Source organism: Pseudonaja textilis, chromosome 3 (genome assembly GCF_049901715.1).
Source record: "Pseudonaja textilis isolate UNSWEBS1 chromosome 3, rPseTex1.2, whole genome shotgun sequence".
Classification (NCBI taxonomy): domain Eukaryota; kingdom Metazoa; phylum Chordata; class Lepidosauria; order Squamata; family Elapidae; genus Pseudonaja; species Pseudonaja textilis.
Window position 1 is genome coordinate 140333190 of NC_141992.1, and position 22207 is coordinate 140355396.

The following is a 22207-nucleotide window of genomic DNA, read 5'->3' on the forward strand; positions in this document are numbered from 1 at the left end:
TCTTTTAAATGGCAGTATTCTTTCCAAAGGGATTTGTCTTGTTAAAAAGAGTGGATGCTGCTATTCGGTAACATTTTGATTTAGAAAATATCAATTTCAATGTAGAATCATTTCTGCTATGCATACCGCACCACCAGCAAGAAGATTTCATTCCTTACTTTTGCACACTTTCTTATACTTTTTTATTTAAAAACTATCCCAGAATCAGCTGCACTGATTGTAGATGAGTGCAAAAAAAGCCTAAGTGGTGGAAGGAGAAAGCAGAGTTATGGATAAGATGGGTGGTTGATGATGATGATGATGATGATGATGATGATGATGATAATAATAATAATAATAATAATAATAATAATAATAATAATAATAATATAAAAATAAAAAATGGTGGTGGCTTGGCTATTGTGATTTTGTAGGGTGGTCAGTTCTTTTGTGGTGCTTGGCTAATTATATTTCAGACATTGAATTGCTCTTTCCATTGCTCATGATCCCATAACTCTGATGATCTCTAGAAAGATTTCTAAAAGGAAGAAACTCCCTACATTGATCGGCTTCTCCCTAGTGGTTTTGCTTGGGTTCAATGTTTTATTGCAGCAGGTGGCAGAACTTAACAACCTAAGTAGGGTCAGTAGGATCCTATTTGGGAATTGGATGGTAGAACATTGGGAAACTTCAGGGCTCCAGGCTATATTTATTTGTTAAATTTATTTGCTGCCCATCTCCCCACCAGACTACTGTGGCCAGCCTGCAACCGTAAAATGGGGAAAGTAATTTAAAAAATGTAAATATAACAATAACCAAGCAATGAAACAAGAAAACCAAACAAGGAAAATGCAATGACATGAATTTAAAAAGATGGGTGGAGGGAAGCAGGAAACAGTGGGTTGGTGGGGGGGATGCGGTCAGCTAATTAATCCAGCAGCCACCTCCAGTGTGGTACTCTCTTATTGGGTCATCTCTTCAATTGAGCACTCAACTCTCTGACACACTGACGCACCCCCAGGACTACTTCATTGGTTGTGAATATGCTTGATTTGAAGGTAAATATGCCTCTTGTGGTTTTCAGCAAATTGCCGTGTTTGCCTTTTGCCTTTTTAGGCTGTCCCTCTCCATTTTATAAGAGCAGCGTCATCATTACATCTTATTCAGAGATTTGATGCCTGCATCAGTGAAATCTACCAGGATTGGATAGATTAGATAGAAATAGATGGAAATCAATGACCATAGTAGATCTGGATGGAATGAAAGAATAGTATTCTACAATCCAAACATCCGGGGCCTTATAGTAAATGTTTAGACTATCAAACTATGTTAAAAGGCATTAACTTTGGTGAGCTATGGCCTGAAAAAGTACCACCACTTTTCTGACTGGTTTATTGCCATCGACTAACAGAACTCCTCTACGATATTCCAGAAGCAATCATCTGCCCTTGCGCTACAACTTTTTGACCTAGTTTGTGCAAAGTGCTTATAAAGCCATACAGTAAAATAGCAGGGGATGAAATAGCTCCTTAGTGCTCCCTACAGCGAAGCTATCATGCTTGTTAAACATCTTCTAGAACTGGAATTGCCTAAGTGGGCTGTTTGCAATTTAAATGACTCAATTGCTACCAGTTTTGACTTCAGTGGTTATTCCCTGTCCTCATTCTGAGCAGGAGGGGAAACAAATACGAGAGATCCTATAGGGAAGCCAGTCGAGTTGTTAAAAGGAAGGCAGCATGTCGAACAACAAACAGAACAGAATTGCACAAAGATAGAAAATAACTGGCTTGGGAAGCATCATTACAAAGATGGAATATGTAAAAACCCCAAAGTTGAAACGAATGCATTGTGTCAGAAAGGGCACTGATAGATAGCAGACCAGATAACCTTCCTCAAATCTTTTCCAAGGAGTCTACCCTTTGGAGTGGATTTGGAGTTACGGGGGAAAGGAAATTTAATGTTCAGTATTCAGTAGTTGGCCAGCATAACATTGGCTCCTTTGCTCTTGGAGAAAGAGAGGCATCGAAACTATTTTTTCCTCTTATGAAGACCAGTGATGAAAATAATGTATTTTTAAAAAATATTTCTATTCCAGAGTTCCATTAACTAATTAATTTATGGGGATCCCTCATAGCTAGACACTCTTCTCCTATTTAACGTTCACATGATGCTGTCAACCATTCAACAGTAGAAGGTGAGCTATAGTTAGCCCTTGACTTGCAACACTTAGTTCACTTAGTGACCATTCAAAGTTACAACAGCACTGAAAACAGTGACTTACAACCATTTTTCACAGTTACCACCTTTGAAGCCTCCGCATGTTCATGAGATCAAAATTCAGATGCTTGGCAAGTGGTTCATACTTATGACTACCATTGCTGTGTCCCAGGGTCTTGTGATCAGCTTGTACAACCTCAATGGGAAGCCAGATTCATTTAACCACCGGGTTACTTATCAGCTGCAGTGATTTACTCAACTGTGGCAAGAAAGGCCATAAAATGGGGGCAGAACTCATTTAACAAACATTTCACTTAACAACAGACATTCTGGACTCAATTGTGGTCCTAAGTCGAGGACTATCTATAGATGATATTCAGCTTTACATCTCCACCCTAGCTGGACTAGTTGAGTGCTGTCTGGAGGCAGTGAGAATCTGGACGAGAACAGGCTTCACTTAATCCTAGCAAGGAGTAGTTTTGGATTTTAGGGTTTCCTGGATCGGGTCATTTTCCATCTTTGGATCTAGACAAGAGTAGACTGCCTCAAACAGAACCACTGCAGTTCTGGGGTTTAACCTACAGGCTCCCGTTCAAAGAGCCAGTAACAACTATGGATGGAAGTGCTTTTACCCAACTTTGCTACGTGTGCCAGTTGCACCCTTTCTTGAATTAGGTGACTTATTCGTATCTTGGTATGTCCCAAATGGATTGCCATAATGAGCTCTACGTGGGGCTTGCTCCTGAACAACATCCAGAAGCTGTAGCTGGCCCAGAATGCAACAAAACAGGTACACTTTGGAGCACCAATGTTAATACCTCAGTTCCCCAAGTTCCACGGGTTCCTAGGATGCAATTTGGGTTGCTGCTTGCCACCTACAAAGGCACCCATGCTTTGGGACTGGATTACTTGACAGACCCCCCTCTCCAACTGCATCTATTTATCCGTGCAGGTTGAAAGAAGAGGCACGCTGTAAGTCCCCATTGATTGAAAAACGCCACCTTATCGGAACCAGAAAATGGGCTGTTTGGGTTGCAGTGCCTGTTCTTTGCAATACCACACCTATTCCACCTGTTCCAAAATTAGATTGGACCCTACTAGCTTTTTAGAAGGATTTGAAGACATGGATGGAGGTTGGATGTTTACTAGGAACCTATATGGTGGGGGTTGATTTACTGTAGACTGATTTTTAGCCTTTCTAGGTTTAATAAGCTGTCATGTTGGACTTTTTGTTGCTGACCACCTAGTCACATCATAGTGAGATGGTTAGCTATACAGATATGTTGAATGATAATAACGGAACCTACACATTATGGTTTTCAGTAGTATTGGTCGTAAAATAGGATAGTTGCATGGCTGACCCAATGCTATAACCTATTGTGGTAAGCAAATTAAGCAAATGCTGGGACTATAAAACAAACATCAGAGTCATTAAATGAATGCTGTGGTCATTAAGTAAATCCATTGTTCTTTATAGTGTTGCAAAACCATTGTAAAACGTGATCATGTGATTACAGGAAATTGCAAATGGCCACAAATGTCGCCATGTTGCCAATTTCCCGAAGTACAGTCACGTGGCTGCAGGGGAGGCAACTGTCATAAGTTCAGAGCCAAGTTGTAAGCACCCTTCTTTTGGATCTGTCGTAACTTAGAATGTTTGGTAAGCGACCAGTTATAAGGAAAGGACCACTTGTACAAATCAAGTAATTACACTGAATTTTTCATTCGTGTTAGGATTTTAAAATTAAAGATCTTTAAAAATTAAAGTGTGTATATTTATGCAAGACATGTCACATGTTTACAAAAAGTGTAGATAAGTTCTATGTATTTAGGAATAAGATCAAACCAGCAGCCTTTTATAAGAGTGTTGCATGGGCTTGACTGGTTCAAGCTAGTTTGTAACAAGGCAATGTGAGAACATTATATAACACCAAGTGTATTTCTGTATCCTGTATCCTAAAAAAACCCCTTAAATTGTAGGTATTTCACATAAAGATTTCTTTCATAATATAAAGCAAAGCAAATTAATGTATGCAGAGTACCATAATACCAACTAGAATTCTTAGATTCCAGAGATGGTTTTCTAGACCATGGCTATATTTCCAAACATGGCTACAACAAAGAATATTGCTACAGAGCAGGAACAACCCAAACGGAGATGATCACAAACTGTAATTTTATAGCAATTGGTCTTGGTTAAGGAGACTCTGATAGAACTGAATTTTAAAAATAAATTTAGCAGTTGCTAGAAGTAGGAACTGTAGAAAATTTCAGTTTAATGAGCTATTGAGACAAGATCGTAATTTTCCTATATGCGCCACACTTTACATGTATTTCAATGGGTTCAAGGATAATAGGATTTTGGATTTTTTTAACTGTTCATGTTACGGCTACTCCCATTCCTTTTAAACATTCAATGTTACTTCATGTCATGTACCAGTATTAATTCTGTTATATGTTTGGTCTCTGTAAATCAATAGTTAATTCTATTTCATCTGGCTAATTTCTTTCCATCAAGTTAGAAGCAGGAAGAAAAGAATGTCATTTCTGCTAACCCCTTTCAGTAAAGTCCTGTAAAAAACATTATATATACTTTATCATAATTAAGTAAATATAAAAAAATATTTTCCCTTTGCATAATCCTTTTAATAAATTGCTATTTTAATTAGCAAGTAACCCCGAGTTGAATAGAAAAAAAGATTAAAAATAGATTTTGTTCCTAAAAAATGCTGGCTTCCTGGTTTCTTCTTCACACACATTTATACACATGCATATATAGCATACTCTCCTCCAAAAGTATATTAATAATTATCACTAGGTAATTATAGAGTGACTGTCCAGATCAGTGAGATTCACTGAATCTGTCCGATACCAATTCAACATTCTAGAATTACTTTACGGTATCAGTTGATACTGTTATGGATTGTATTGCGGTATCAATTTAGTGCCTGCATACCTTACAACTAGCATGGACTTCATAACTTAACAGAGCAGATAAATGTTCAACTAATTTGTTTATTTTCATTTGTTCCAATTCCAAACAAAAGCTAAATACAAATTTTAAACAGATAAGCACTAGATTTACCCAAAGGGAGTTGGCTTATACAGATTTACTTCAGTAAAATTATTCAACCCATAAGCAAAGCGTTCTTTGCCAAAACTATACAGTAGTCTTTCTTATGTTCATTGCACAATCTTAAACAAAATGCTCTGTCAAAACCAACTTTGACACTCCAAACAATATTTTACAATTAAATCCACAAATGCTTTAGATCTTATTCCTCCCCACCCCCACCCCCAAGAACGTCAGAGGGTTTTCCATGTCAGAAATGTTTTGGAAACCAGTATTTCCTACTCAGTTCACCAGCCATTTTACAAGTCAAATAAAAGCAATCGCCTGCCAACGTGGTTTCTGCAGCTGCTATTTTTAATGTAGCTGCTTTAGGCTACTTAAGACCCCAGGTCTGTAAAATGTATTCAACTTAGCAGAACATTCTACATTTAGTTATACAGCAAACTGGGGAAAGAGATCCAAAAAATGAGAATGCTAGTAAACTCGAATATGGCCAAGCAAAATAAGAGAGGCAATTAACGCCTACAAATGAATGAGATGCTTTTCTTCCTTAAAATATCTTTCCCATAGTAAGCCATCTACTGTAGCAAGCCAGAGAACTCATCAGAATGAATCTGACGCAGCTCTGATACAATCATGTTAAAAGCAACGCTTAGAAGGCTTTTACACCCTTACATTCACTTTTCACCCTATGAATACTGAAACAGGGGACATGACCGGCACAAATGGACACACCACCATAAATGATCGCTTTGTGCTCTCAGATAACATTTCTTTCAGTGTGTAACAGTCCCTTCATTTCACATTTTGGTAAGATGCTCATGCAATGCAGAAATATGCAGAGCATTTTCTTTCATAAAGTCCATGCAGAAAACATCTTAAAAAAAAGTTCTGAGATACAAATGATAACAGAAAATAATCCAGGATGATCAAGGTTCACGATGGATAGTGTTCTGAGCATGTGTCCATTTTCTTCTATTCCGAAAGAATAAATGGCGAGGAAAGTGGAAACTACACTCCTGCAATCTGTGATTTTCCCCATTTTGCTGGCCAGAGCCCTATTCTGGCATGTATGGGCGGAGGTGATCCTCTACGGTACCCACCGCCCAGTGGGTGAGTTGCTCCTGTGGCAGATACAGGCAGATGCTGCATAACTTGAAGATTGTAGCTTTGTTTTTTGGAGTCTGTAAAAAACAGATAGTTTCAAAATCAAGGATAGAGGTTTCCTTATGCATGGAAAAAAAAGCTTTACATTTCTCCCAGTTTGTTTTTTCAGAAATAATTTAGGAACTTGAAGCATTGGGGGAGGGGGGGAAATGGGACTAAAAATCTGTCACTTTATAATATTTTTTACTGGATATGCACCTTTATCAGAGTTCTATACTTCTTCTCTCAGAAAACATGCTTTTCCCAAGGCTACATTAAGTGACACTTTAAAAGGAGTTCAGTAGAGACTCAGTACTACCATCAATAACAAACACAGTTGATGCACACAAGCAAACTTACATTTGCTTGTGTGCATCAAATCTACATTTTTCAATTCTAGTTTAAAAGGATGTTAAATGTCTGTTACATTGTCAAAACACAAAGAACACCTGATATGTTATACCTCACAATATATTATGCTTAATGCCTGTTGTATATACCATATTATCTAGCTTCAATATTCTGATTTCATACAAGCAAAGATAGCTGCTTAATAACAAATGAAGCAACTATTATACACTGGAAGAAGTTTACCTGCAAGTGCTGTCTGTCTATGAAAAGAAACACTGACTGGTTAGGGTTGTTGATAACAATTCCAGTCTTGTCCTTTCGGCTCAGTACATGCAGAAACTGCTTTTCATAGTCACCATGATGAAATTCAAACCTGGCCTATTCAAAATATTCAACAATAAAAAAATATTTTAATTCAAAATTAAGCAGTCTTACATTTTTTTTGAACTATTACATGCTCTCTGATGCCCAGTAACGCTGGGTGGCCTACAGTTGTCAAAAAACCCCACTTAAACAAACAAACAAAAAAAAACCAGTGCAGAACAAAAGAATGACAAAGAAACTAAACCCAGAGGGGAACAAAAGAAGAAGAAAGGAACGTGGGTTGCCTTCTAAGATTCACCAATTGAATTATGGGCAAATGAAATTATTTTTGAATCAAATAATACTAAATCCTGGAGTCTGAAGAAAAGTACTCAATTCTTTTGCTGCCTCCATTCCAATTTGCAAGCTATTATTTTATGCAAGTTTAACAAATTTAGCAATTGAGAAAACTATTTTTTTCAACTGTTAAACCATTATATTAGAACTTTGGGGTGTGAAAATACAACTGCCAGTTCTTTAGCTTGTACTGGCCTTCGTATGCACCAGGTTTTTCCCAAGTACCTAGGATGTCCTAATGTATCGGCACAGCATATGTACAGATTCAAGCACTGTAGCCTTTTGTAATCCAGATGGAAATTTTGTCAATATGCATATTTTCTAAGTGTTGTTCAAATATTGGGGGGCATGGCACCCAGTGTGCCAATAAATATGGAACTCTCACAACCAATTTATGCATATTTGTTATACAGTGTTAATCAAAATAAGCTTATCGAACTAGGAGATTGGTTCAAAAAAATAAAGCAATATTTAAAAAATGGCGGAATGCCTCATGAATTCAACTTTCAATATATCACAGCTACCAAGGTCATCCAGATCCATTTGCATGCATCCTCACATCTCTTATGCTGTAATCAACACTAAGTCAGGTAGACAACTGCTGCATTCTATACTTTGCATTACAAACCCCATAATTGCCAATTATTGTCCAGGCTGATTTGAGCACATGGAAGTCATATTCAAAGTAACATTAAAGCACAGGATTGCTAATTGCAGCTTCAAACATCCAAAAGTCAAATCTGATCAGCATTAAAAGGCAGTGATTTTCATTTGAAATATCATGTTTACTTGAGTTTTATCTGCATATGCTATACCTGAACAGGCCTAAAGGGCTCATCATCAGATCCCTTCCATCTAGAAAACAGAAGACAGACTATCTTCTCTATATCATTCCGAGGCCAAAGTATGAAGTCCATCTCCTGTGTACAGCCAATCACATCCTGAAGAGATAAAAATCATTTAATAGCATCCAATATCATAGCATGTAAGTATGTATTTAGTAACTTCACTAAAATTGTACATGTAATAATTTATACACTTACTGTATTAAGATTTTTTTTTATTCTCCTAAGTAGTACATTTTCCCCCAAATTTAAGACATCTCAAACTCAAATCTCTTTCAAATTTAAAATGTAGCTCACATGTACCGGTAGTCCTTGACTTACAACAGTTCATTTAGTGATCGTTCAAAGTTACAACAGCACTGATAAACATGACTTATCACAATTTTTCAGTTATGATCTTTTTAGCATCCCCTGACCATGTGGTCAAAATTCAGATATGTTCATTCTTATGACCGTTGCTGTGTTCGAAGGACGTGTGATCTTTTGCAACTTTTTGACAAGCAAAGTCAATGGGGAAGCCAGATTCACTTAACAACCGGGTTAACTTACCACTTGCAGTGATTCATTTAACAACTATGGCAAGAAAGGTTGTAAAATGAGGTAAAACTCATTTAACAAATGTCTCACTTAACGGAAATTTTGGGCTCAATTGTGGTTGTAAGTCAAGGACCACCCATACCCCATCCAATTGTTGCATCCAAGCATGAAAATTTTAAAAGAGAATTTTCGCACAAAGTTACCCGAATTAAAACATCAAACTTAGTCATCACATATAATTCAGTTTTGAACCACAGAATTCTCTTGTTCAAACAATTTTTTAATATTAATATTTTCTTCTTTAATAAAACCCAGCACATAATTTATAAAATTTAAGATGTTTTTTTTGTGTGTCAGGACCAATCTGTTAGGCTTTGATCTTGAACCTGTTTTGGAGAGCATCCTGTGAGTAATCTTTTTACAACTATCTCCTGCTAATGAAGATGAGTTCTATAGATACTACTCCTCTGTGAATTTTTTTAAAAAGAAATTTTGGACTGAAAAATTCTCTGAATGAGTACAGAAAGCTGAAGGAAAAGGACACAATATAGGTGCCCTCAACTTATGACAAATCGTCTAGCGACCATCTCAACTTCCAAAGGGTCTATTTGGAAGTACCTATGACCTGGATTCAAAGTTCCATCCACCCCACCCCCCCATTCGCATTATCCTAAAGTCATGTGACCACATTTTACAACAGGATTTTTGCTGAAAAACGGCATTTCCTTCCAGTTTTCGGCAAAACTGCCCCTCTAGCAAATCACAGGTTTGCTTTATGAGCATGGCATTTGCTTTACGGCCATGTTTGCTTAACTGCTGCAAAAAATGTTATAAAATTGGTCACATGACCAATCCATTTTATGACCGTCACAAGTTACAACCATGATGGGCATGCTCTATAATGATTGTAACTCGAGGACACCCTGTGAGAATAATCTCTCTCACTTCTCTTAGGAGAATCCAGGGGCAACAGAAAAACTGATGGTGCCAAAATGAAATACATGCATATCATCCAACTGCAATTACATACTTGTGACCTGATGCTGACACAAATAGGTAAATCACAATTTTTACATGATACTGTTGTCACATCAAGACAGGATCCTTCATTTGATCAAAATCTATTCATAGATAACTCAGAACAAGATAATTTTGGAGAAATTAAAGACAAAGCAGCTGATTAAGATACACTTTTGAATATTTAATACATTTTAATAATGATTTTACCTTATTAAAATTATATATAAGAAAACAAAGTAAGTGAGGTAAGACTTGGAAAATTAAAACTATATACGGACAAACCATACATATATTCTCCTATAAAACATTCTTCATGAGTATAATCTCAAAAAATTGCATGTCTTTTTATATACCCAAAGATTTTAAAAGAAACACAGTAAGTTCTACTAGGTAACATAATAAATTCGACATCAGTAAAGACATACAGAATATTAATATTAAAGGTGAATTAGAAAAGGAGGAAGCTCCTTGTAGAAATACTTCTCTTACTAAAATCAATACCTTCTTCTTTTAAAATTTTACTTGACCTTGAAGCTTTGATCCAAAAGCACAGCTGGAGCAAGGACTGTTAAGAAAAACATTTGACTGTCGAAAATAGAAGGAAAAAAATAAGTTTACCCTGCGCATAGACTGATAGCGGGGTGCATGTAACTGTACAATATCCTTTTGAAGAAGCTCAATGGAACTTTCCAAGGAATAACTGGAATCTTGCACACCTTTCAGGATATTTTCTTCATAATTATTGGTCATAACTGGTATCACTTCAGACACTTCAAAGAGTGCTGACTTTTTTCTCTGAAGAAAAGTAAAGAAACATTTGTTATTAAATAAATGTTGAAGCCTAAATATAAAATTTAGGAAATTTAATTATCAGGAAGTTCAAACCTTAGTTTTAAAAGGATGTATGCTAAGCCAAAATTCCTTTCTTAATTCAATGAAAGATACTAATGTTAAAAACAGGGTCTTTAAATAAGCTGATTTTGGCTGAAAAACACAATTTGCTGTTTTGTTTTATATTCAGTTTGTTTCAGTTCTCTCATGTACAGTATAAACCCCACACAATGTAAAATAGTATTATTCTTGTACACTTGAACACCTGTAATTTTACTAACACAATGGAACTTTACAATAGTACCACTAAGATATGGTACTTAGTGGTTATGTGTATTAAGAAATGTAGTCAATAAACAAATAATTCAGTCTATTTTTATGCCAAGAAAAGCTTATGCCTTTGATATATATTCTACATGTTTTGATTCTAAGACTTTCAAGATCATTAAATATGCATCTTATATGCCGAAATAACAAACAGAAATAAGATTACCTTGTCTTTGAATACAAAGGCAATATACATCTTGAAATCAAACTGGTCAGCTAGAGATTCTTTTTTCTTTTTAAGCTGAGCACGAAGTCTGTTCAGAGCTTGTTTCTTCCGGGAGTTTGGGTCCCCCATTTTATAATACAGATGGTACAAAAGCCTTTGGAAACTGTCACTAAACTGTGGGCCCTTTTTTCATAAGACTCAAGTGCAACAGAAACAAGTCATTTTATTCCTGCTTATACCAATGAATCTATAAAACAGAGGCAAACCCCAAAAGTGCACCTCAGGCAATTGTTTTACAAGACTGTCTTACTAGAGGGGTCATAAAACAAAGTAAGTAGTTGTCCAACCATTACTGGACAAAGGGTTTGCACATATTACCCCAAAAGATTTTTTTTTGAAGAAAATACACTGATATACACAGTTTAAACCACAGGAATAAAGGGGCAAGAACAGGAGAAAAACCTTATCACAATTTATATGCATAAAAAAAGGAATAAAGGGGATGGACCCAATCCATTTGGGTGGTTTTTTGCCCCAAGCCGCCCCCTCCCAAAAAAACCCAAACAAAAAAACTGAAATTAAAGACAGTACTCTATCACCCCCAGGTTCATGACTCTGCTGATTTATTACCAAGATTGCTGCTATTGCTATACTGCCTGCTTAATTTTCAAGGATGATTAGACTTGGGAGAAAGCAAAGGAAGGAGTGCAGAAGAGGAGCGGATGTCCTAGGAGGCAAGACATTTCCCTACTAACAAAATCATCAACCACAGACAACAGAGTGCTGGTTTGCACAAGAGCAAGAAGTTTGGAAAACAGCAGAGTCATTTCTAGCTTCATCGCACTCCTAATTGGGCGTAGGGTAGCCCCGAGGCTGTCTCTGTTAGAGAAAACGGGGATCATGGTGGCCATCAATCAAAGCTTAAAGGGAAGCCAAAAGGGAGAAGCCGGCCTAAAGATCTCCAGGCTATTCTAGCAGTCCCCTAAGCAGGGAAAGAGACCTACATACTCCAATAGCTGTCTATCCCCATCAACTATCCTCCTTTCTCCGCCACCGTTTAGTTGGGGCTGGGCATGGCTGGTGTGAGATGTCGCCTCCTCAGCGTTGCTTTCTCTCTTCCCTTTAACCGACCTGAAGAGGAAGAGAAGGGCCTGGGCTCAGCGCAGGGGGAGGGAAGGGGACTCGGCCCACAGTCCCGGGACGCTCTCTTGCATTCAAGGGGGCTTTAATTTTCTTCCCTTTCCAAAAGGAAAAGTGAGGAGGAGGAGGAAGCCCAGAAGTGCTCAATTGCAAAAAGGGGAAGGGAAGAGGAGGGGGAAAAAAAAAGAGTAGATGAACAAAAAGAGCCGTTTGGGCCAATTGGGGCTTTTGCGTTGAGGATGGCTAAGCCGAATCAAATCATTTAAAAAGGAGGGGATGGGGGGAGATTACCCCGCCCGTCCCTTTCGTGGCTGTTCGAATAGTTCGCCTTTTTTCTTTAAATAATAATAATTAAAAAAAAAATAAACCAAACGCCCTCCCTCACCTCTTTCAACTTTCCCTCATAGAAAAAAAAAAAAAAGTTTAATTTCTCCTCTTTTTTTTTTTTCACCTCGGCGGGAGGCGCAGGCGGCGAGAGAGCGCGGAGAGGGTGGCCTGGACTCGCTATCCGCAGCCGGCGGGCGCGGGCGGAGCAGTGGAGGCTGTGGTGGCGGCGGCGGCGCTGCAAGCAGCACGGGTAGGAGCCATGTCAAGATAAAGCCACCAAGAAGCCGCCGAGCTCCCCCATCCCCTCTGCGCTGTTCACGACGACCGGGCCGCCCGCGCTGCCGCTGCTCAGCCCCAGCAGCCTGGTCCCCATAGCCTAAGCTCGGCGCCCCGGAGCCGCCGGGGGAGGGCAAATGGTGGCGGCGGCGAAGGAAGGAGGAGGAGGAGGAGGAAGAGGAGGAGAGGGAGGAGGAAGTAGCGAAGGCGAAGGCAGGCTGGGCCGGGCAGACCCTGAGCTGCGAGGTTCCGGTAGCGGAAAGGGCAGGAGGCAAGAGAGCGAGCGAAGCCCCCCCTCCTGTCCCCTCTCAGGCGAAGGAATAGCGAGCGCAGGAGGTGCTCGGTCCGGAGGAAGCGGGAGGCGACGAGGAAGCGGCAGTCGGAGCGAAAAAAAACCCCTCAAAATGGCAGCCGCCGCCTTTCTTTCTCGCCTGAGTCACAGGGATAGGCTCCGCCTTTCTAGCCGCGGCGCAAGCGCTCTGCGGCGGACTTTACCACTTGACGAACACGCCGGGGGAGGAGAGAAAGGAAAGGGAGAGAGTTTGGAAAGCCCGATGGGGTCGGGATTCGCAGGGGAGACTAGCGATTACAGAGTGGAGGACTGCGCGCTTGTATGCGGAATACAGCAGGCTGCGTACTCTTCACAATTGCAGGCGTTTCAGGCTGCAGCCTTAACCCCCCGCGCCGATAAGTATGACCCAATGATGAACACAGCGAGGTTTCTGGCACCGTAAGCTTAATTTGCGCACAGGCGGTGCCTGCTTGGCGTAACCCAGAGACCGAATTCGCATCACAGGCTAATTGTGGTTCGAGCGTACTAACAAAGCCCGTCAAGTGAGTTAGTTAATAGTTCAGCGTTCGTATAAATCCAGACATCTGGATTCAAATAAACGAGGGTGAAATTCACTCAACCGATATCCCCAGACTATAAGAACATTTTGAGTCGCAATTTTATCAGCATGGAGAGTTTTTATCTTTTTTTAAGTACAGAGTTGGGAATATTGGTTTATCTGCACGTTTCTCTAGTTGACGGCTAATAATTGCATTTTTTTTCATTTGCTGTTTACTGTAAATTTGTTACAAGATTTTGGGTGCCTGTATTGGCGTTTTTTACATGTAGCAAAGTCCTGTCAAACTTTCCCCTTATATCGATTACTGGTACCTGTAACGACTAGTGCTTTGCATCATGAATTGCAGGAGGATATATTAACCTCCTGAATTATCAAGGCTTGTTTACATCAGTATCACATTTACTTGTGTTAAAGGCAGACCAGCATCCTGTCCCAGTTAAGAAATTCAGGCATTTTAAAATGAATGTTATCCATGTTAGTTATATGGATGTCTTGTTTAACCTCGACTTCTGTAGCATCTGGACTCAAAGGGTCACCTATAGATGAGTTTTTTTTCTCCTGGCCAGATAAAATAGGGGGAAAGTCTTCTAGTATAACTCTGCTCCAATTTCTGGCAGCATATGGAAGGGATTTGCTATTTTCTTCCATTGTGTTTTTCAACTTCACAGTCCTGGAGTCCCCTGATGGTTTCCAATCAATATAATATCCAGATGTGGTCATGGTTAACTCCATAAGTCATGTCCAAAAATGACTGTTCAAATTATTTTGTCTGTTTTTTCTCCTGTGTGTGAAAAGAACTAGCAGATGAGAGAAGTTAGTTCCTTCCTTAACCTTCTGGCCTAATGTAGAAGCTTATTTCAAAAAGAGCCACCCTTAACTACTGTAGCCGTAATTTTAGTTTATTTGGTGCCAAAGAGTTTATGTTCTGGCACAAAGGCAGTGCCAGATAGGATAAAACACACTGTGTAAACACAAAGCCTTACTGGACCTGTCAAAACAGCCAACCAGTGGAAGTTTGAATTAATGACTTGGGGGGGAAATGTTGCACAACTGAGAAAAAACAGCTAAGAAATCTTTACTGAAAAAGTCAGTTTTCCTGTCTATGGAGATTCTCAACCATCCAGGTCACGATTGTCCCAAAGGTGCTTTTTCCAAAGACAGCTGGAATTTCTTGGGTTTTTTTCTCTGAAAACAATATGCTTCTCATCCAAGAAACTTAATTCGGTTTTAAATGACAGGTGGGAATAGATGGTTTGAGTGGGACTGCAAAGAATATAAATCCATCCATTCCCCACCCATCATTTAGAACCGAAGAAGCTTCTTGGTTGAGAAAAGAAACATTTTCAAAGAAAAAAAAAACCAAGAAAGTCCAATTGCCTTTGCCGGGGGCGGAGAGCACCATTGGGACAGTTCTCCTAACCTATTTTCATTTCCCTTGTAAAAATGGAACAACCAGAGACTCCTTAAAACCTGACATGTTTAATTAAAACATAAGCTTATTCAATCCTTATTCTTTGCTAGCATCACTTCAGGTACCTCTTTACGTATTTCATTCTCAAGAACTTCTCATGAAACACAAGGATTGATGGATAGGAACAACAAAATCAGACTTGGCAGATTCTATTATTTTAGCCAGTATCAATAAAAAAAACAGTTTTAGTGTTGATTTGTTGGTCTGGTCTATCTAGAGCAGCGGTCACCAACCGGTGGGCCACGGCCCACTGGTAGGCCGTGAGAAAATTTTCGTGGGCCGCAGAGAAATCTCATCCCCAGAGCACCCCCACAAAGCAATTAATCCAGGCTGTGCAGAAACACAAGGCTGCGCTGTCCACATGGCCCCCTGGGAACCCTCCCCGCCTACTCCTTACCCAGTAAAGTTGCCTGCTAAATTGCTATTTTTCCTTTTTCCAACCATCATCTGTTCTGCTGCGCTGGGAGATTTAGATTAGCTAGGAAGCAGGAAATGGTTGGATTTCTTGCTTTCTAGCTAGTCTTTAGATCTTCGGCTCAGCATAGCCAAACCTCCCTTAGGACTGAAGGTTTGTTTGCAAGCAAATTCAGTGCAGACTCATGGCAAGCAAATTTGAGAGACTGAGCTAGCCGATGGCAGATGGATAGATCACTGAATGATTCTGTGAGCAACTCAATCTGCCTGCTTTGCCTGATTTTGGGTAAAAGTTGCTCTTTTTTATAAAAAAATTTAAATATTTACATGCATGGTGTGTTGTGAGTTAATTTTATGAGTTTGCTTGCAAGCAAATTTTATGTGACAGACTGAGCTAGCCAATGGCAGATAGATAGATCTCTGAATGAATCTGTGATTCTGTGAGCAACTCAATCTGCCTGCCTGCTTTGCCTGATTTTGGGTAAAAGTTGCTCTTTTTTTATCAAAAATTCAATATTTATATTATTTATAAATATTATTTATATTTATAAATAATATATATTATTTATAAATATAAATATTTACATACAAGCCATGCCCAGCCAGTCACATGACCACCAAGCCACACCCACAAATTAGGCCATGCCCACAGACCCGGTTAGTGGTCCCTGGGATCTAAAATTATGAGTTTGGTGGTCCCTGAGGTCCAAAAGGTTGGCGACCCCTGATCTAGAGGGATTGACATCAATCTTGCACAATCTTTGTCTCTTGGCAGCCAGCCAGTGGTTGTCTGGATTTTTGCATGGGGGTGGCTCTAACATAGTGGATTTTCACATGTTCTTGGTCATGCTCATTAGCTATATTTCCTCAACATACTATGTTAAAAGATGGCAGAATAGTTTATGATTGGATATTTTGTGCAAGCCAAGGTTAAGAAGATTAATTCAGCAAACACTGTTTTAGCATTGAAGAACAGAGCTTTAATATTAAGGTTAGACTGCCATCTAGTGGAAGCTGCCACTGACTTCCATCCAAGTTCAGTGATAAAGGAAATATTTTCTGTTTATTATAGCATTTAGTTTGATTGGCACACATATATTTATAAACATTTAGATTATATAACAATTAAAATACTAACAAATATTTAAACTCTAATTTTAAATGCATATTTTCTCAACAAAGCTTGGCCATATTATGTGTTCTTCTCTAGAATTCTTTCATTCCTTTCTAGGTAACATTGGATTTTTGCAACAAGTTGCTCGTGCTTTTTTAAATGAGGGGCTGCCACGAAGAAGAGGAGGTCAACTTATTTTCCAAAGCACCAGAAGGCAAGACAAGAAACAATGGATGGAAACTAATCAAGGAGAGAAGCAACCTGGAATTAAGGAGAAACTTTCTAACAGTGAGAACAATTAGCCAGTGGAACAGCTTGCCAACAGAAGTTGTAAGTGCTTCATCATTGGAGACTTTTAAGAAGAGACTGGGCAACCACTTGTCTGAAGTGGTATAGGGTTTCCTGCTTAAGCAGGGGTTGGACTGGAAGGCCTCGAAGGTCCCTTCCAGCTCTATTCTGATTTCAGATTAAGATGCTCCAAATTTTCTTTTTCTGCTTAGCAGTAGACAGAGAGATGGTCAAAACCAGAAGATTCCCTACTTATGGACAATTCAATCAACCTTCTGAATTTTTCTACCAATATATGTCTAAGAACGCTCCTCCCTCAAAGAGCCTTTTTAAAGGAGAGATGGACAGCTAAAAGGAAGGAGAGGGGGATGAAAATCTGTTATTAAACCACCTTCCTTCTTAGAAATTTCAGGTTCAGTCCAGGGGTAGGATACGACAGGGTTAACTACCGGTTCGGAATTTACGAGCTTCCCTGCAGGCTGCGAGCCGCGCGCCTGTAAATCGTCAGCAGCAGCTGCCTGCAGAGAAGCAGCCTTTGAAACGGCCCTCTTTTCTTGCTTTTCTAACTGCAGCTGTGCCTCGTATGCAGCTGAAGTTGAAAAATCAGGAAATAAAGATCAGGTAAGAGCCCGGGTGGGCTGGTGGGCAAAAATATCAGCAGACATAGAACCAGTTCTATGTCTGCTGCTCTTCAGAGCTACCAGTTCTACAGAGGTGGACAGAACCGGTAGAAACCCACCCCTGGTTCAGCCCATTAAATGGATACAGTCAAAAGTGCCTTTTCTTGGATACAGGTTCCCAAGGAATAGGGAATTACTTCGAAAATAATACTTTCAGAGAGTTATTAAAAAGTTCAAAGTAAAACATGCAATTATTGCATCCCACAGCTCTTCGGTAAGTGGTTGCAATTTTTTTTAATAGTAACTTTAATAAAGATTATAATTATACCAATAAAAACTAATGCACACTGAACAAAACTGAAGAACAAAAGTGCAGAAAATAGGAAAAAAAGAAAGAATATTTAAAAGAAATATGTAAACAGATGACTGCCCATCTTCATCACAAGTTTCATTTTTTTTAGTAACTTATCACCTCCTTACTCTTAACAATCTTAACCTTTACTATTTAAATAATATCATAGAACTTGATTTCTTTTCATTTTTTCATTGTTTCTTCTCACAACATTCTTCAAGCTATAACAAGCTTTTTTTGGTAAATCCAATATAGGAAAAGTATCCAGATTATTATCTTAGCTTGTTGTTTGTATAGCTCTTTTAATTATTAAGACATCATTTGGTTTCTTTTGCATGTCTAATGTAACATGCTTTTCCATGTCATTCTTGTACAACCGTGTCAGTTGTAAATCTACTTTCAACTCAGTCTCAGTCTTGTCAGGTAGAACTTGTTCCTCTTCCATGACATGTCTTAGACACAATCTCTCCATACAAGCAGATGTTTCTGTTGACACTATTGACTATTAACTGTTGACACTATTAAAATTAACTTCTGATTCAATTGCTCAAAAATATCCTTAGTATATGCTTCTTTCCCTCCTTGCTCCCTTTCACCCTTCCTACCTACTTACCTACCATACCCACCTACCTGAGTCATGGGTCCCAACATGCTGTAAACAGACCTGAGAGTTGTGGTGGTATATGGCTATGAGTCTCATTTTTGGAAGCCTGGATAAACTGATGTGTTTCTTAATGATATTGGATTCCCATGACTGATCACAGTCTGCCTTGAGACAATTCAGTGTATAGATAATGTGGTTTCCAATGCATTCTCCAAAACAAACACATAGAGATGCACCATTCACCCAGAGATATTTGATTATAGTCAAGAAGTGATTCTACTCTTATATTATGAAAAAAATATAAGAGGACATTTTCTATGCCATGTTTCAAATAACACATCCTTTTGCACAGCAAACATTCAAAACAAGCTTGCTGAACCCAATAAGAAACCTCAATATTTGTTCAAGCTACTTTTGAAATGCAAACAGTCATAATACCAGATGTAGAGATTTGTTCTGAAGAAGACAAACTGAAATCTATTCTGATACACAGGAAATATTGAGATTGGCAAAATGTTTAAATGAATGTAAATGTCACAACATGTTTTTATACGTACTAGAACTTTGCCCTTAGTGGGCTAAAAAAGAGGGTGTAACTTGAAGCCTTTCTGTTGGATTCCTGGTGTTACAGTAATAATATATAATAGTTCTTACAAATGTCTCTATCTAAATTAGCAAAATAAGCTCCTTTTCAGATCTGAAACAAGAGCTTCTTTGCAAATGATTCATGGCTGAAGAAATTAAAGAGAATTCTGATTGAATCATAATGGTATGTCCAGTAAACCTTTTACATGAGGTGAAGAAGGAATGCCTCTATTATTATGAACACCTGACTGAGGTATCAGAGCCAAAAACAAATTAAAGGAAAATAAACAAGCTCAAGTTTATAATTGATATTATTACCATGATTGTTCCAATTGTTCTAAAAGCCTGTTCTACAAATTTCTGGAATAGGCATTCTTAATTAAATAGCATTTAATTAAGGGTGTGAAATAAATGTAAAATGCTCTTATCTTAGATTTAATGCATATTAATGTAATTATTTGTTGATGGCACTAATGTATAGTGCATGTGGGAAATTATTTGAATGAATACTTAGTTTAGCTGAAGGAGCAGTTTGCACTATTTCCAGTTTAAGGGAAGCAGAGGCTTCATGGCTGTAAGTTAGCTGGGGAAACATCTGTAGATTAATTTCCCCAAGTGGTATACTAGAACTGTGATATTTTTATTCCCATTATCATGAATCTGAAAAAGGCAATCAAGATTCTTTTTGATCATCTTACTCTTTCTATGACATTGACTTTATTCATGTTGGAATTCATAATGGGGTGGCTTGGTGGAAGAATCCTTTTTTGTTGTTACATTTTTATCCAAATAGTCCTCGACTTACAACAGTTCATTAAGTGTTGTACCTTATGATTCTTGATTCTTAATGAATGTATCTTTTCTGTTATATATATTCTGAGAGTATTTGCACCAAGGCAAATTCCTTGTGTATTCAACCACACTTGTCCAATAAAGAATTCTATTCTATTCTATTCTATTCTATTCTATTCTATTGACCATTCAAAGTTACAAGGGGACCAAATAAAGTGATTTATGGCTATTCTTCAGAGTTATAACTTTTGCAGCCTCCCCACGGTCATGTGATCAAAAGTCAGGTGCTTAGCAATTGGTTGATATTTATGATGATTGCTGTGTCCCAGGGTCATGGGATCACTTTTTGTAACCTTCTCACAAGCTAAGTCAATGGGGAAGCCAGATTCACTTAACAACTGGGTTACTAGCTTAACAACTGCAGTGATTCACTTAATAGCTGTGGCAAGAAATGCTGTAAAATGAGACAAAGCTCACTTTACAAATCTCATTTAACAACATAAATTTTGGGCTCAATTGTGGTCGTTAAGTTGAGGGCTATCTGTACCATTTTTTATTCAAAAACACAAGGTGGCAAACATAGCATTCCCTCCACCCATTTCTCCCTACAGAAATCCTGTGAAGTAGGTTGGGCTAAGAGAGAGTTGACTGGCCTATGTCACCCCGTGAACATCTATGGCTAAGCATGGAGACAAACATGGGTCCCCTGTTTTTATATAAAAAATCCTGAATCCAATATAAAAATCAGGAAAGACTGGAAAAGATTCTAAATTGGTTCTGTGAAGAGGGGCTGCCTCAGGACACCCCCCCCAATCTGAACAGATAGGCCTCTGACTGTAAACCACTTTGCTACAAAAAATATAAATGCGCTCACTGCCCTCTCCCAAACTTGCCAGCCCTAAATTCAGAAAATACTGAGCAAGATAACACGGTGGTTTAAACTCGCATTAATGTTGATATGGGAATTGATTTAGAAGGATTTATAAAAAATGTACCTGGATGAAAGTAGTACAGATACTCCTCGACTTACAACCAACATTGAACCCAAAATTTCTTTTGCTAAGTGAAACATTGGTTAAGTGAGTTCTTCTGCCCCATTTTCCATCCTTTCTTGCCGTGGTTGTTAAGCAAATCAATGCAGTTGTCAAGGGAGTAACAAGTGAATGAGGCTGACTTTGCTTGTCAGGTCACAAAAGGTGATCACATGACCCCGGGACACTGCAACCGTCATAGATACGAGCCAGTTGATCCGCGGCTGAATTTTGATCACCTGACCATGGAGTGGCTGTAACAGTCGTCAGTGTGGAAAGCGATCATAAGTCACTTTTTCCAGTGCTGTCATATCTTTGAGTGGTCACTAAATGAACTGTTGTTAAATCAACCACTGTCTGTGTATCACTTCCGTTCTTATTTAGATCTCTAACCAGTGTTTGATGCCATGGACTTTGGTGGGATTATCATTCTTTTTTTCACTTGCTTTTATCATTTGCAGGCATGTTACGTTTTACAGCTGGAGTTTTGAATATGCTATTGTGCCAAAGGTACTTTTTCAAGAGGCAACTGGACCTTTTTAAAATTTTATCTTATTTTTATTTTGTCAAATGCTTACAATATGTTAAAAGGTGTCAAAATGCCTTTTTTTCGAGGATTCGATTTTCCCACTGGGAGAGCTCCAGCGCAAGGATACGGACAACTGTTTGAAAGCTGGATCTTTTTATTTTTTCAGGAAGGCGGAGAACAGCGAGAAGTCTGTGTTCCTGGGCTAGCTAGCTTCTTATGGTAAGTCCCTGTTTTTTTTATACCCTTTTCTTCCTTTGTAAGTTGATTTTGTGTGAGTGTTTGTATTTATGCCTAATGTTTCAAATCCTGTTTGAGTTTGTCTTAATTTCCACTGGAGGGCAAACTCTGCGGGGTGGCCAGATTGTATTATTGGTTTTCTGTAATCTCTTTTAGCTTTAAGATAGTTTGTCATATTTGTTCTGTCTGTCCCTTTTGTAATTTATATTTTGTGTCTTTTGTCTCTTTGTTTTGTTTATTTGGTATGTCCTGTGTTTGTAAGGGTTTTCTAAATTATCTTTTGTTTCCTTTTCCTATTTGTCTAGTTTTAATTACTTAGGCTTTTGTCTATAGGGATTCTTTAATACTTTTATTTGATTCCTTTTCCTATATAAGTTTGTTTTCTGCCTGACCTGATGTTCCCCTTGGGCTTTTCCTGTTTTTT

General features: G+C 38.5%; 1 protein-coding gene across 1 annotated transcript; it reads right to left on the bottom strand.

The window, feature by feature from the left end:
• Positions 1–5191: 5191 nt before the first annotated feature.
• Positions 5192–13324, bottom strand: C3H6orf62 (chromosome 3 C6orf62 homolog). The gene is made up of 5 exons (XM_026699509.2): positions 11153–13324; positions 10447–10623; positions 8242–8367; positions 7010–7144; positions 5192–6453 (listed from the first exon to the last, which is right to left on the bottom strand). Exons 1-5 carry the CDS (start codon positions 11279–11281, stop codon positions 6328–6330), a joined length of 693 nt encoding a protein of 230 aa, XP_026555294.1. The 5' UTR covers positions 11282–13324; the 3' UTR covers positions 5192–6327.
• Positions 13325–22207: the final 8883 nt, after the last annotated feature.